Source organism: Brassica rapa, chromosome A10 (assembly GCF_000309985.2).
Source record: "Brassica rapa cultivar Chiifu-401-42 chromosome A10, CAAS_Brap_v3.01, whole genome shotgun sequence".
Taxonomy (NCBI): Eukaryota; Viridiplantae; Streptophyta; class Magnoliopsida; order Brassicales; family Brassicaceae; genus Brassica; species Brassica rapa.
The window spans coordinates 12,426,611-12,440,390 of NC_024804.2; the positions used below are offsets into that span (position 1 = coordinate 12,426,611).

At 35.9% G+C, this 13,780-nt stretch overlaps 4 protein-coding genes across 4 annotated transcripts; 2 read left to right on the forward strand and 2 right to left on the reverse strand.

The window, feature by feature from the left end:
• Positions 1-3,910: 3,910 nt before the first annotated feature.
• LOC103845220 (very-long-chain aldehyde decarbonylase CER3) lies at positions 3,911-7,699 on the forward strand. Its single transcript, XM_033281803.1, has 11 exons — positions 3,911-4,253; positions 4,324-4,547; positions 4,707-4,951; positions 5,035-5,254; positions 5,529-5,656; positions 5,964-6,220; positions 6,310-6,417; positions 6,509-6,715; positions 6,798-6,908; positions 6,997-7,170; positions 7,263-7,699. Exons 1-11 carry the CDS (start codon positions 4,206-4,208, stop codon positions 7,431-7,433), a joined length of 1,893 nt encoding a protein of 630 aa, XP_033137694.1. The 5' UTR covers positions 3,911-4,205; the 3' UTR covers positions 7,434-7,699.
• A 68-nt stretch (positions 7,700-7,767) lies between these two features.
• On the reverse strand, positions 7,768-9,264 carry LOC103845218 (tetraspanin-15). The gene is made up of 2 exons (XM_009122050.3): positions 8,591-9,264; positions 7,768-8,253 (listed from the first exon to the last, which is right to left on the reverse strand). The coding sequence occupies exons 1-2, from the start codon at positions 9,209-9,211 to the stop codon at positions 7,930-7,932; spliced, it is 945 nt and encodes a 314-aa protein (XP_009120298.1). The 5' UTR covers positions 9,212-9,264; the 3' UTR covers positions 7,768-7,929.
• A 1,421-nt stretch (positions 9,265-10,685) lies between these two features.
• Positions 10,686-11,848, forward strand: LOC103845223. Its single transcript, XM_009122056.3, has 3 exons — positions 10,686-10,768; positions 11,143-11,390; positions 11,485-11,848. The coding sequence occupies exons 2-3, from the start codon at positions 11,159-11,161 to the stop codon at positions 11,706-11,708; spliced, it is 456 nt and encodes a 151-aa protein (XP_009120304.1). The 5' UTR covers positions 10,686-10,768; positions 11,143-11,158; the 3' UTR covers positions 11,709-11,848.
• LOC103845216 (probable myosin-binding protein 6) lies at positions 11,732-13,567 on the reverse strand. Its single transcript, XM_009122048.3, has 4 exons — positions 13,106-13,567; positions 12,430-12,855; positions 12,166-12,360; positions 11,732-11,951 (listed from the first exon to the last, which is right to left on the reverse strand). The coding sequence occupies exons 1-4, from the start codon at positions 13,565-13,567 to the stop codon at positions 11,928-11,930; spliced, it is 1,107 nt and encodes a 368-aa protein (XP_009120296.2). The 3' UTR covers positions 11,732-11,927.
• Positions 13,568-13,780: the final 213 nt, after the last annotated feature.

Sequence of the window (13,780 nt, forward strand, 5' to 3'; positions counted from 1 at the left end):
CGGACCGTGAGAACATGCGTGGATGGTCCATTAACCGTGGACGGTTGGAGCGTTAAGAGATATTGATAGTTTTGAGAAACTTGCACCACTAGAAGAAAAAGAAACATTTTCTCAACAAAAAGGCTTACAGCAAACATTATAGAAGACTAAAATCAATACATATATAGTACCATACAAGTTTTTCAAGTATGACAAATTTGTTTACTTAACAACTTATATCTTTCTTATTATTTCCAGGTTTGTAAGATAATATATCTGTTTTATATACATGTGTTGACAAATATTTATATGAATAATATTGATTGAAAACTGAAACAAATTTTGAAAAGTGTTTTCCATTTTTTTGGTAATTAACATACCATTTCAAGTGGGTTTTCTTTTCACAGTCAACTGGAGTTTTGTTGTGAATCTTGTGATATGAGAGCCGTCCAAAATACTTTTGACTACCAAAAAATGAAGATCCACAATATGCTCCGGGTCTTTTATTGCTTTCACCAATATTTCCAATTTTACCAAATGAAGTCTCCTATATTCTGGGGTTTCTACTTCTTCGGGTTTTAAATAATAGTTTAAACCTAAGTTAAATGAATCTAAGCCCTTTTAAATCTGTTCTTTCGAGATTCCACCTTCCTGCCTATCCTATAAGAAGTCGAACACATGTGCCCGTTGTGTGTATGTATGTTGAAGGGACTTATTTCAACAACTTCATATATACATAATAAATTATGTATGTAGTATAAATGACTACTGACCACTACGTAATGACCCTTTTAGAATTTTATTTGTAGTTTCTATATTTCAAAATTAATTGTTTGGCTATATACACAATGAATCATCAATGAATAGCGATTAATTTTATTCAAAATTTTAATGAAAGTTTTATAAAATATTAAATACTAGTACTATGTGCGAAATTTTGTTCTTTTGAACGGACTATATGCAGGTCTATCATAAAGTTTAAGGAGTTTAAAACAATTACTGATTGGAGATTAAATAAACTATTTTGAACCAATTTAGAATATAAATAATTTATATTCTTTCTGTTTTAAAATGATCTATATTTTAGAAATAAAAATTAGAGAAATTCTCTAAAATAGTTCTTTTTAGTTTATCTACATTTTTACCATATCGTTAACTAATCTAGATTTAGGGTTTATAATTAAGGAGTGAGTTTTCGGAATATAATTTTAAATTTTTAAAAATAAAAATAAATATTAAAATAATTTCAAAATAAAAAGAAGTTATTTTGGTCATTCTTTTTCTAATGAGCTATTTTTGTGAGAAAAACTTAAAAAGAGCTATTTGAAAGAATTTTTCTAAAAATTATTTCAAAAGGATATATATTTTTTTTATATTTGTAATGCATTTTTATTAGGTAATAGATTGTAAACCAACCGGGCCTCGTGGTCTGGTGGTAAAGGAACCTCGGCTGAGGTGCCCACCATCACGAGTTCGAGCTCCGGCCACAGCGGATTTAACATGGTTTTCGTTTGGCCTCCAGAACCTTCCTCGCCAATTCGGATTGGACGCGGTGGATAGTCGGACTAAGTGAGAGGTCCGGATACCTGGATTATCAAAAAAAAAAATTGTAAACCTCGAATAAATTAATAGTATATTGAATTTTGACTTAATAAAAATTGTGGGAAAGGTTAATCACCAAAAACTAATATATTTATAATCAAAATTTAAGATATTTTATTAATATGTGTGAAAACTCCAAAATATATTTTTGGAAACCAAAAAAATATATGGTAATTAACCAAAAAAATCTTTGAAGCTAAAATGAATAGTTCTATACTAAAAAGTCAAAACTAGCCAGGGTATATGACTCTGAGCGTAATTTTTTCTATTAATTAATCAAGTTAATCATAAATACTTTTGAATTTTGAAGGGAAATAGTTATATATTTTATGGTAATTAACTGTATAATTTTGAAACACAAGATCGGTATATCTGATTCAACTGGTTGGACCGGGTTGATTCACAAAATGATTAGCTTGGCCTATTCAACATGCGAGTCCAGGTTGAAAATATTGCAAATCTCACTTAGCACTAGCAGTAGTCCCAGTGTTCGGTACTAGCTTGTTTTTGTACTAGACTAAAACTTCTTTAATATAATGCTGAACACAGTTTTCGGGTGAATAGTTGTTCTACGCATTAATTTTTTGCTAAAATTAACTTCCAACTAGATGCGAAAACATTAACATGGAAATTAACAACTACGTACAAGAAAGTAAACACTGGATGATTTTTCTTGTCAATGCATTAAATAGCGAGCCTGACCCTATAGCTTACATATATGTTTGGATTTGATTAATGTTTTACCCATGGCATTTATATGAAGTTTAAACCCTATCTAAGCCCTGTAATATTTGTACAGTACCAGTATTGTACCCAACGTGGCATGAATGCTGATTAATTTGTGGTTTGAAAATCACTTAAAATATAAAGAAATGTAAAACAAAAGTGAGAAGAAAAGGACAATGTGAAAAGAAAATGGACAAAATGATAAGAGTGTACGAAGAAGCCACCGAGAGGGAGAAGTGTAACCATCGCTGCTTCAACCGGAAACCGAACACTAAATGCGTGTGAGAGAAAGAGAGTCCAGCTGTGAGAGCTGTGCCATTGCATCAATTGGTTATACGTCGTATTAAAATAATATAATCAAGTCAATAAAATATTTACAAAACAATTTATTATAAATTTTTTTGATAAAACTAGTCAATATTATACTAATGTTTTGAGTTTCTTGCTGATTAGGTCCATAATAGAATACACAAACATAAATAGTACCTGTTTGGTTTACAAATATTCATTTTTTTGGCCATTCACACTACATAAAATAAGGAAGATAGTTTTTCTTTCCATTGATTTTATATACATTACATGAGTAATTATCTTGGATCTCAAATCCCGCATGAAGTCTGTTCCATAAATTAGATACGTGAAATGTTCAAAATATATATGTAAATTGATAAATTTTGGATATATTAGAACTGGGTTCGATTATAGATTATAATATGAAAGTTCATGTATATATAAAAACATATTAAATTTATATATGTATATTATAAATTTTATTATGTAATTTATATAATTCTATATAGAAAATATTTCCAGTTATTTTATAATGTATCAAATTCATTTCTCATATTATCTATTTTTGAATTACTAATTGCACTATAATTTTTATTTTTTGCCAAAAAGTTGGAATTCTTTTCACGCGATAATGCGTCTTAAATAGTACCAGTCATAAAAAAATAGTTTTAAAATGTTTTTTTTTTGTTTTTATGGATCTAAAAACAAATTACTTTCTATTATATATTGTATTACAGTGTTGTTGTTTAATTGGCCAACATCATTAACATACTATTGTTTGTTTTATTGGCCAAAAAATTCCACAGTTTGATATATATATTTCTTAATTTTACTAATAGAGATATGAAAGTGTTTCTCAAGTTTTTTTTGTGGTTGGAGGGAGCAAAACTAGATAAGCTCTAGATTAAAAGTTAGAAAGAAAAACATCTACTATTTAAACCAGCTTTCAGAAGAAAGAAAACATCTAATATTCACAAAAGTGAAATATCCTTAGTTTTTTTTTTTATCAAAATCCTTAGTTTTTTTTTAAATATCCTTAGTTCTTAAAGATAGAAGTATAAATGTTGCTACCAAATTCGCCTTACATACGACGAGTGAACAGAGTTAAAATTAATTGTCACTGACTATACTCAGATTTTGATTGCTGTAAGAGTTTTCTTTTCAGGCGGAAAAAACTCGTTGTTATTTATTTGTGACTTCAAAAACGATTTTCTTCAGCAAATTGATTTTCTTTTATATTTAAATTTCGTTAAAAAGACCTAATAAATTTTCGGGTGTAGTTGGCCATCCTAGTTTAAATGCTTATATAAATAACCAGAGCTCGATGCTCTCAATAATGTCACATAACACACAACTTTCAACCCAAAAAAAAAAATCTCCATACCTTTTCTTGAGATTAGAGAGAACCCTATCGTTAGATCTCTCCATCTCTCTCTCTTTGTTTTGACTTCCACAAACAGAGCAACATCTTTCTCTTAGTATTGCTTGAAACTGGAGCAATCTTTAAGGTTATATAGACCAATAAGAGTGAGAGAAGATCTAGTCATAAACAAATCAAGAAATTTCTAACTTCGAGGAGGTAACGAAAAGGGTTTAAGAGAATAAGAATGGTAGCTTTTTCAGCTTGGCCTTGGGGAAACTTTGGCAATCTAAAGGTTTGATCTGACTTCTCAAAAGGTCTGGTTTCTCGTGTGAATCTCATATGTGTTTTTCTTGTCTGTGTAGTATCTTCTCTACGCTCCGTTAGCTGCACAAGTAGTGTACTCATGGGCGTACGAACAAGACTACTCGAGGGCTCTTTGGTGTCTTCATATCCTCATCATCTGTGGACTCAAAGGATTCCTTCATGTTCTTTGGAGCGTTTACAACAACATGCTTTGGGCGTCTCGCACTCTAAGGATTAACCCTAATGGCGTCGACTTTAAGCAGATTGATCACGAATGGCACTGGTAAATCCCTCTCAAGTAACATTTTGGGTACATATTATAATAATAATAATAACTTGTCCTAAAATCAATATTTTTAAGATGTTACTCTGTTCTTGCTATGGTCTTAAATACCCATAAAACCACCAAAGGTATCGTTTTGATCTGTGGGTTTTATTTCAGGGACAACTACATACTTCTGCAAGCAATAATAGCTAGCATTATCTGTTACATGTCTCTTCCATTGATGACGATTAACAGTATACCTCTGTGGAACACGAAAGGACTCGTTGCATTAATTGTGCTACATGTGACCTTCTCAGAGCCATTATACTACTTTCTTCACAGAACTTTTCATAGTAACACCTACCTCTTCACGCATTACCACTCCTTCCATCACTCATCTCCTGTGCCACATCCCATGACTTGTACATTTTCATCACTAATAACCTTATTCAAAAATTCATTCTTGTTTGTTGTAATATAACAATATTTTATCTATTGGGTGCAGCTGGAAATGCGACGTTACTGGAAAGCCTTATCCTCTGCGTCGTAGCTGGAGTTCCTTTGGTTGGATCTTGCTTGCTAGGTGTTGGATCATTAGGGTTGATCTACGGATATGCTATTATGTTTGATTTCCTAAGATGTTTAGGACATTGTAACGTTGAAATCTTCTCTCACAAGCTATTCGAGACACTTCCAATCCTTCGATATCTCATCTACACTCCAACGTATGCCGTTGACACTTTTATTACCCTTTCGGCAAAGTATTCACATGTCATTTTTCTTTTTGGATTTGGTTAGGACACATAAACATGACTTAATTTTGTCTTCTTTTTTTTTTTACTTTAAGAAGCAAAATTGCCAAGATTGTATTAGCTATGAAATATGCCTATCGAAAGTAATTGGTGGTGTTACATTTTTAGTTGCATCACAATGATTTTACAGTGTAATGATTTAAAAAATATCTTTAAAAAGTTGATTTTCTTGGTGGGGTTTATGCAGGTACCATAGTCTGCATCATCATGAGATGGGGACCAACTTTTGTCTATTCATGCCTATCTTTGATGTCTTGGGCAACACACTTAACTCAAACTCGTGGGGACTCCAAAAGAAGATTCGCTTGTCTGCAGGTAAATATAGCAAACCTACTCCACGCAGTTTTTGTTTTTGTTTTTGTTTTTGTTTTGCATATCTAGCCCAAAGCCTGAACACACGAATCTGTTACTAGACTAGTTGAATGAATGAATACCAAACAGTTTAATGGCAATTTATGAGGGACATTAGTAGAAATAGAGTTTGTACTTTGTGCAACCAAAGTGGGTGAGAGTTTTCTATTTCTGGTCAAAGTCAAACCTCTTGAGCCAAAAGACATTGTTACCCCTTCTTTAACCTGAAAACTACAGTTTTGTTTTAACTAACTTTGATGTCCGTGTGTAGGGGAACGGAAGAGAGTGCCGGAGTTTGTGTTCTTGGCTCACGGGGTAGATGTGATGTCGGCGATGCATGCTCCGTTTGTGTTCAGATCGTTTGCTTCAATGCCATACACAACGAGGCTCTTCTTGCTGCCCATGTGGCCATTCACGTTCATGGTGATGTTGGGCATGTGGGTCTGGTCAAAGACTTTTCTTTTCAGCTTCTATACCCTCAGGAACAATCTTTGCCAGACTTGGGGAGTTCCAAGATTCGGGTTCCAAGTAAATGCCTCTGCTTTTTTTTCAGTTTTACCCTCTAAAAACAGACAGAACAGAGTGTTTTTACAGAGCATTTTCCTCTGTTTTTGCAGTACTTTTTACCGATTGCTAAACAAGGAATTAACAACCAGATCGAGAATGCGATTCTTAGGGCTGATAAGATTGGTGTTAAAGTTATAAGCTTGGCTGCTTTGAACAAGGTTTGTGTCGGAACCGAAGTCTCAAAAAAAAAGTCTGAAACTTTTGAGTCAAGTCACTAAAAGGGTTGGTTTTGTTTGAGTGTTTGCTCAGAACGAAGCTCTAAATGGTGGTGGGACGTTGTTTGTCAACAAGCATCCTGACCTTAGAGTTCGTGTGGTCCACGGGAACACATTAACCGCAGCAGTGATTCTTAATGAGATTCCAAAAGATGTGAAAGAGGTGTTCTTGACAGGAGCCACTTCTAAGCTGGGAAGAGCCATCGCTCTCTACCTCTGTCGTCAGGGAGTGAGAGTTCTCGTAAGTTTTTTTTACTAATGTCTCGAATGTACGGTTTAATATAGTATCCCAAAGTCTGACATATGTTGGAACCAATTGACAGATGTTGACACTATCGGTGGAAAGATTCCAAAAGATTCAGAAAGAAGCTCCTGTTGAGTTCCAGAACTACCTTGTACAAGTGACCAAATACAACGCTGCTCAAAACTGCAAGGTAGTGTATTTGAGTTCTAACTGGTTTTCATTTGTTGTGTAAATGTAAATGTATTGACTTTGGGGTGTTTGAATTATGTATAATGCAGACTTGGATCGTTGGGAAATGGTTAACGCCAAGGGAGCAGAGCTGGGCTCCTAAAGGAACGCATTTCCACCAGTTTGTGGTGCCACCAATCCTCAACTTCAGGAGGAACTGCACTTACGGGGATCTAGCTGCAATGAGGCTCCCTGAAGATGTTCAAGGGCTAGGAACCTGCGAGGTTTAAAGAATGTTTGGTTTACAATAGTCTTGATTGTCTCTTTAGCCCTTTGGTACACCTGACTAAAACTTTATGTGTGTATGTTGTGGCAGTACACAATGGACAGAGGGGTGGTGCATGCATGCCATGCAGGAGGAGTGGTTCATATGCTGGAAGGTTGGGAGCATCATGAGGTCGGAGCCATTGACGTTGACCGTATTGATTTGGTGTGGGAAGCAGCCATGAGACACGGCCTTCGCTCTGTTTCTTCACTCACAAGATGAGTGAGATGTGCTCTTAAATTGTTATCTTTGACTCTCCCAAGATTGGTCATTCTTTGTAAAGGTGAAGCATGCAAGCAGGTTGAAAAAAATAAGTAGAATTTTCACCGTATGTTATTGTTTCACCTTTTATTTAAGATGTATTTCACTTTATAACAATTTCCCTAAATAGTATCGACAAAGCTTTTAATTATCCAGCCTGATCACTCCTCTGGTGGTACTTGGTAGTTAGGACAATGAAAGAACAAAGTGTCTTCAATGTTCCTGTCCTGTACTCACATTTGATTTTATTAGAGACAATGTTACTTTGAAGCCCCCTGCTTTAAAGATGAAATAATGGACCAAAGAGCTTGCTTTTGGCTTCTAAATCAAACCAATTGTTGATACTTTATTACAAACATCTGCTTGAGTACTAAAAAGAATGCAGAAGAAAGAGATTATTTTACCACACAGAAAAAAAAAGAAACTCTCCTAATTAGAAAGACCATCATGATGGTGATTAACCCTTGAAACGTTCCCAAAAGGTGGCCAAGAAGATCAATAGGTGAGAGATGAGAAGAAGAATGGAGATGACTATCAAGAAGACACCTAGCTGCCACCATTTCCTCCTTACAGATCTTACGAATCCTAACTTGCAAGACCTACAATCATAACACAACACGCTCCAATCATTCCTCCACAGCTGACAGTCACTTAGTCTTCCGACCATGCCCCCGTACAGCACCTCCGTCTTCAATGGTTGTCCCTCGTCTTTTCTTCTATACCAAAACGTCGTGTTTAAAGCGTCCATGTTGCATGTCTCTGGAGGCATGCAGCATCCATTCTACAAGAACAACAAATATCAAAACAACTTGTGTAATTAACCTACTAGTTTAAAGATCCTATGGTACATGATCCTCTCAAACTATTTGAAAATCTTGTAAACATGATAATATGATATATACATTATTCATTTGATAATTGTGGATTCTAATATTTTGGAGATACAATTTAATAAGAATTTTTAACGATATATTTATGTATATTAACTATAAAACTTTTATGGATTATACGTAAATGTTTCAATTACCTATGTCATCATGCATGTTAGAATGCACCGGATGCACATGGTAAAAGATGGTTATGATCTCAAACTGTAAGAATATCTACAATGAACAAACCTTTATTGGTGGCAATTTTCTTCTATTATAAGGTTTATCTTTTGGAGATCCATAAACAAGCTCGTTGCATGCACCTTTATCGTAGACACACGATTTGATATTGTTCCAGTTTACATTATCCATCACTTTGAGTTTAAACCACGTCCCAGTCGCCGGAAACCGCCTGGTCTGCATCTCGTTGACTCCGGCGTACGCCAGACCGATGAATAGCATTAGCAAAAGGATCACAAACATCACAACGAGTGCTGGCATCGGAAACTTCCGTCGGAGAAACAGAGCTACATTGCTGACGACGAAGACGGCGAGGAGACCGACGCTCGCGATTGTCTGGATACGTGGCAGACCGAGGATATCTTCGCAGTCGTAGCTACGCATGTAGAGGAGCCACACAGCGTAGCCGAGGAGTGTAAGAGATAGAAAGAAGGTGCAGATGGGAAGTACACCGATGGCGAAAAGGTTCATGATTGTGACCAATGTTCCAGCGGGTGGCTTATCGCTTTGTGACTCCATCTGGTCGGAGCTTTTTGCTTCTGGCTCACTCGTTGTTGTTATTGCGGTTGCCGTGGCGGTGGTGGTTGCAGCTGGTTCCTCAACGGGTACTACTTGGGCACTATCAGCCATGGAGAAAGTGAAAGAAATGTCTCTATGGAGGTGTTTTGTTTGACATTAGGAATGTATAAAAGAGAAAGATCATAAGTATAGGTGTATCAGGGGTGGGTTTTACAGAGTCAAATGTAAGTTGGAGAGAAATCCGGACACTTTGATTAAGTACAAGCTGATCCTGTCCGAATATTTTGCTATATTCAAGCCCTTTTTGGTCTTTTTCGTCAGTATCGATTTATCTTCAATTATGGGTTAATAATCTCCATAAATCTAAGGTCTCTTTAGTCTTTACCATCTAATCAATCGTGCAATCTAATTTTTACATTGAAATTAGAAAAAATATCAAATAAAATGTATTTGTAGTCACACAGCCACAATTATACCCACAACCCTAAATGTGACTTTACAAATACCTTTTATTTGATATTTTCTCTAATTTCAGTGTAAAAATTAGATTGCACAATTGATTAGAAGGTAAAAAACCTCAGATTTATGGAGATTATTAACCCAAAAATGCAGAATATTACATAACAAGATTTATTTATGTGTAGTGAAGCATAAAAGGCCAAAATATATAGTCTAATAACTTATAATCTATAATCTAGGAGGAAAATATACATTCAAAACTATTTTTGGACAGCCGAATCAGTCGTTCTGTACACATCAATTTAAGTAAAAAAGAAAATTGTCTGTCTAAATTCAGGTGTGATCAGTTTTCTCATTTCAACCTAACTATTTGATTAGACAAATTAGAATAAAACTTAAATTTCTAATGAAGTTTTAATGCCCATGAAAATCCAATAATGTACTATTAGAATGAGCTAATTCGGTTCTGATTTCTTCTCTGCTCTATAATTTTCTTTCAGTCAACTGTTTTTCTCACTAATCAGATAAACTATGGAAGACCGACCTGAAAACGTTAATGCATGAATCTGTATGCTAATAGTAAATTGGATGGTCATTGGTTTCTCGGTTTCATAGAGGAATTTGATAAAGTACTAGATTTTATACTCGCGCTTAGATTTCATAGTGGTTTGCTGTCTTTGGTATCATTTAGCATCTGTTCCTTCCGTTGATCCTAATGATTTATGAAACTTGTCGAGACAATAAACAATAACAAGGAGAAAGGAAAAAAACTTATGAGATGATTCTTCAGATTTATATAAGAATGATTAGCATCTCCATGGTTCCCAAGTATCTCATTGTACGAGGAGTTAATCCACAGATTGGTTGGGTAATGTTTCCTGGCTTAAGTCTTATAAAGTTTTTAATTAATTAATGTATCATTAAAAATCTAGAGAAGTAGTCCAATTAAAGTTGCCTTCCATAAAAGTAATGTAACTCTTGGATTACAACTGCTCTTAACCTTTTTTTATTTTTGTTTCCTTCCTTTTTCTGTCATCCATTAATCTCTAATTAAAATTTATATTTATCTGGGAGATGCATAGATACGATCTGGTGTATATCGCTTGTTTAAACATATGTAAATAATAAATATTCAAAGCAATAAAACAGTAAACATAATAAAAACATGGAAATCTAAATTAAAAATACTCGTAGATCGATACACAACAGGTTCTTCGAGTTTCTTTCTCCCCCTTCATCTTCCCTTTTTTTGTTCTTATGTTTGATTTTGATTTCTAATGATTGTCGAACTCTGCTTTGATTGATTTTTCTACCGAAGTTAACCAATCTTTTTGAAACTCTGTTACAATCGTTCGATTTTGTTTGTGGGTTGTAATGCTTAGCCGCTTTGATTCCTTGTGTTTAGCCCTAAACCCTAAACTGTACTTGCTTCGTAAACCTATTAGACTATTATCTTAGTCCCCAAGTTTCAACACGCCAACATACAAGTCAAACAAAGATTGACTTCGCTTTCTTTCTTTTTTCTTATATTTTTTTCTGTTTGTCTTGGACTAAATAATACACAAGTTTTGTCTTCTTGTCAGAGAGTACGTACTTAACATGGATTCGAAAGAAAAAGAAGACCATGTCAAAAGTCTGATCACGAGTAGAGAGATGCTCTTGAAGCTTCAGCAGAACATTGAGACAGCCACAACTGGACCATCCGCTTCCACTTCAGCTGATCTTCAAAACCTCTCTAATGAGATACAAAAACATCTCATGAAGACTGCCGCCACTGCCCAGGATCCGAATAAGCCTGATCCGAGTAAAGCCACCTCGCATATAAAAGATGGTATAACCTCTCATCTGATATTTCAATATTTAATACATTCGTTTTTAGCTATATATAATTTCTTCTTATGTGATAATTTTCGACTTTTTCGCAGAGCTTGACAAGGTGTTTACAGTTGAGGAAGTTGGACACAAGTGCGACTTATGCGGGAGAGATCTAGCCTCGGATCCAGAACGGCCTAATGTTTCTTTGCGCAGCTTACAAGAGGTGTGTGTGCTGGATTGTGGTCATGTCTACCACTTCAAGTGTTTAAAAGGCACCACTCTTGATCTTGATAACCGTTCTACTAACCCTTCTTGCATTTTCTGCGTCAGCTAGTCCAACTGAATCAACCATCAATATGGTGCAACTTTAAGATTTAATATTTTTGTTCTTATATTGTAAGAACGTGTTCTCAACAATGACAATGGTTTTACATACAAACTGATTATATTCTCAGTAATCAGTTTCTTTTTACATCCCTTCAGTTACACTCTTGGAAGGTTAAGTAACTTAGAAAGGGAAACTAGAACCACGCCGCCACGCATATTGTAGCTTCTAAAGCCAGAAGTGAATCATGGCCTGTTCAAGAAACAAAACAAAAATGTTCATAAGAGTTCCCTGACCCTGAAATTTTTAGGACCGTAGGTGATTTATTAAAGATATCAATAAATTTATTTATTTTACAGATTTGGGGTTTATGTAGATGTAATTTTTTCAAAAAATTTGGAGGTCGGCTTTGTCCAGGACCGGCCAAATGAAATATTCGCCTCTAAGTAGAAAAAGGAGTGATTACCTCTTGAACTGAGTTAAGGACTCCATCCTCCTCGTGATGGGAGGACACAGGTGGAGTAAGATGCAGTTCTGATCTTAAGCTTCTCATCTCTGACTGCATTCCATTGAGCTGTTCTCGAATCTCCTTTAGCAAACTCATATGTTCTGCCTTGATGCTCGTATCTCTTGGCGGCTTACTCAACAACTTGCCTCTGCCCTGTGATTCTTTACCACTTTAACGATTCTATTTTTAGCAAAAAGATTATAGATGATGATGAACACTTACACTTCTTTCTTCATGTTCCTCTTCTTCCGAGATGATAAAAAGGCTCTCCTTCGTCCTTGGAACCTCAAAGATGTCCTGAACATTCGGAGACTCATCTTTGGCAGAGACTTTATGATCAGGGTTCTTCAGCATCTCCATTATCGTATTCACATCACTCTTGGCTGACTCGAGGATAGTATTGCTGACCTGTGACACCAACGCATGCGACACAGACTCACGCTTAATCAAAGGCCGTTTAGATTCTTTGGGAGCATCTCTTGACTCCGATATCTCTCGGACATGATCGTCTATTCTCCTGATCTGTTCCCAATAAGTGCTCAAGTCTTCACGTGGAGATAAAGAACTCTCGAGACCTTTCTTCTCCTCAAAGCCTTCGTTATCAGACAAGAGTAGTCTTCTTTCACTTGTCATGCCATCAAATGGACTCTGCAACATAGCAAGTTTTGACCTTTCAGTATCCAAACAATTAAAAACAGTGTATAAAAAAACAATGAAAAACAGAGAGCTCTGTTTTATATAGACAAAGAATCAGTTTTCGTTTTCAGTTATAACAAATAACGCTTGTAACTTATTTTAAACGATGTTCTAAAAACCGCTCTGACTTTCAAAAAACCAGTTTAGACGTATGCCTAATCAATACTTCAAGGACTAATGATTTCTTGAACATTAGTTTTACCGAGAGGTTTCGTTTCATCTTCTTCTTTTGGTTGAGACGAGAGGTGTCCCCAAAGAAGATGAGATTCTCCGGGAACCTGTTCTCCACGACGGCGGGATCGGAGCATCCAAGGCTGAGTAGTTTGCAACGGTAAGCCTGGACCTGAAACTCGAGAGACGCGATCTCCATTTCCTTCTGGTAAATAAGATCTTCGAAGAGAGCCAGAGAGGTCTCAGCGTGGCACATCTTCTCCTCGGCCATTCTCTTGTACTGACTAGCCTCCATCTCCAACGCTGCTTTCTCCCCTTGGAGACGAAGAATCATCGACAAGGCCTCGGAAGCAGCGGAGGAGGAGGCTTCGCGTTCAGCGTCGAGTTCTTGGTTGATTTTCTGGAGAAGCTCTTGCTGCGCCCACATGGTTTCTCTGCCGCCGGAGGATTCTCCGTTGAGTCCGATCCCTAAACTCATCGTTCTCTCCACCATCTTCTCCGATCACAAGAGTTTTTATTGATTATGGTTTGATCCCTGGTTGAAGGAGGAGACGAGATTGAGAATGTATTTGGATATTTGAACGCGGCGGTGAATCTCCGATTTGAATTTCCACCGAAGGAGGGAGGAAATGGTGGAAAAAATCGGAGAATTCAGATCGACAAACGGAGTCGAAGGTTCTGTAATAATATAATCTTTGATAAATGC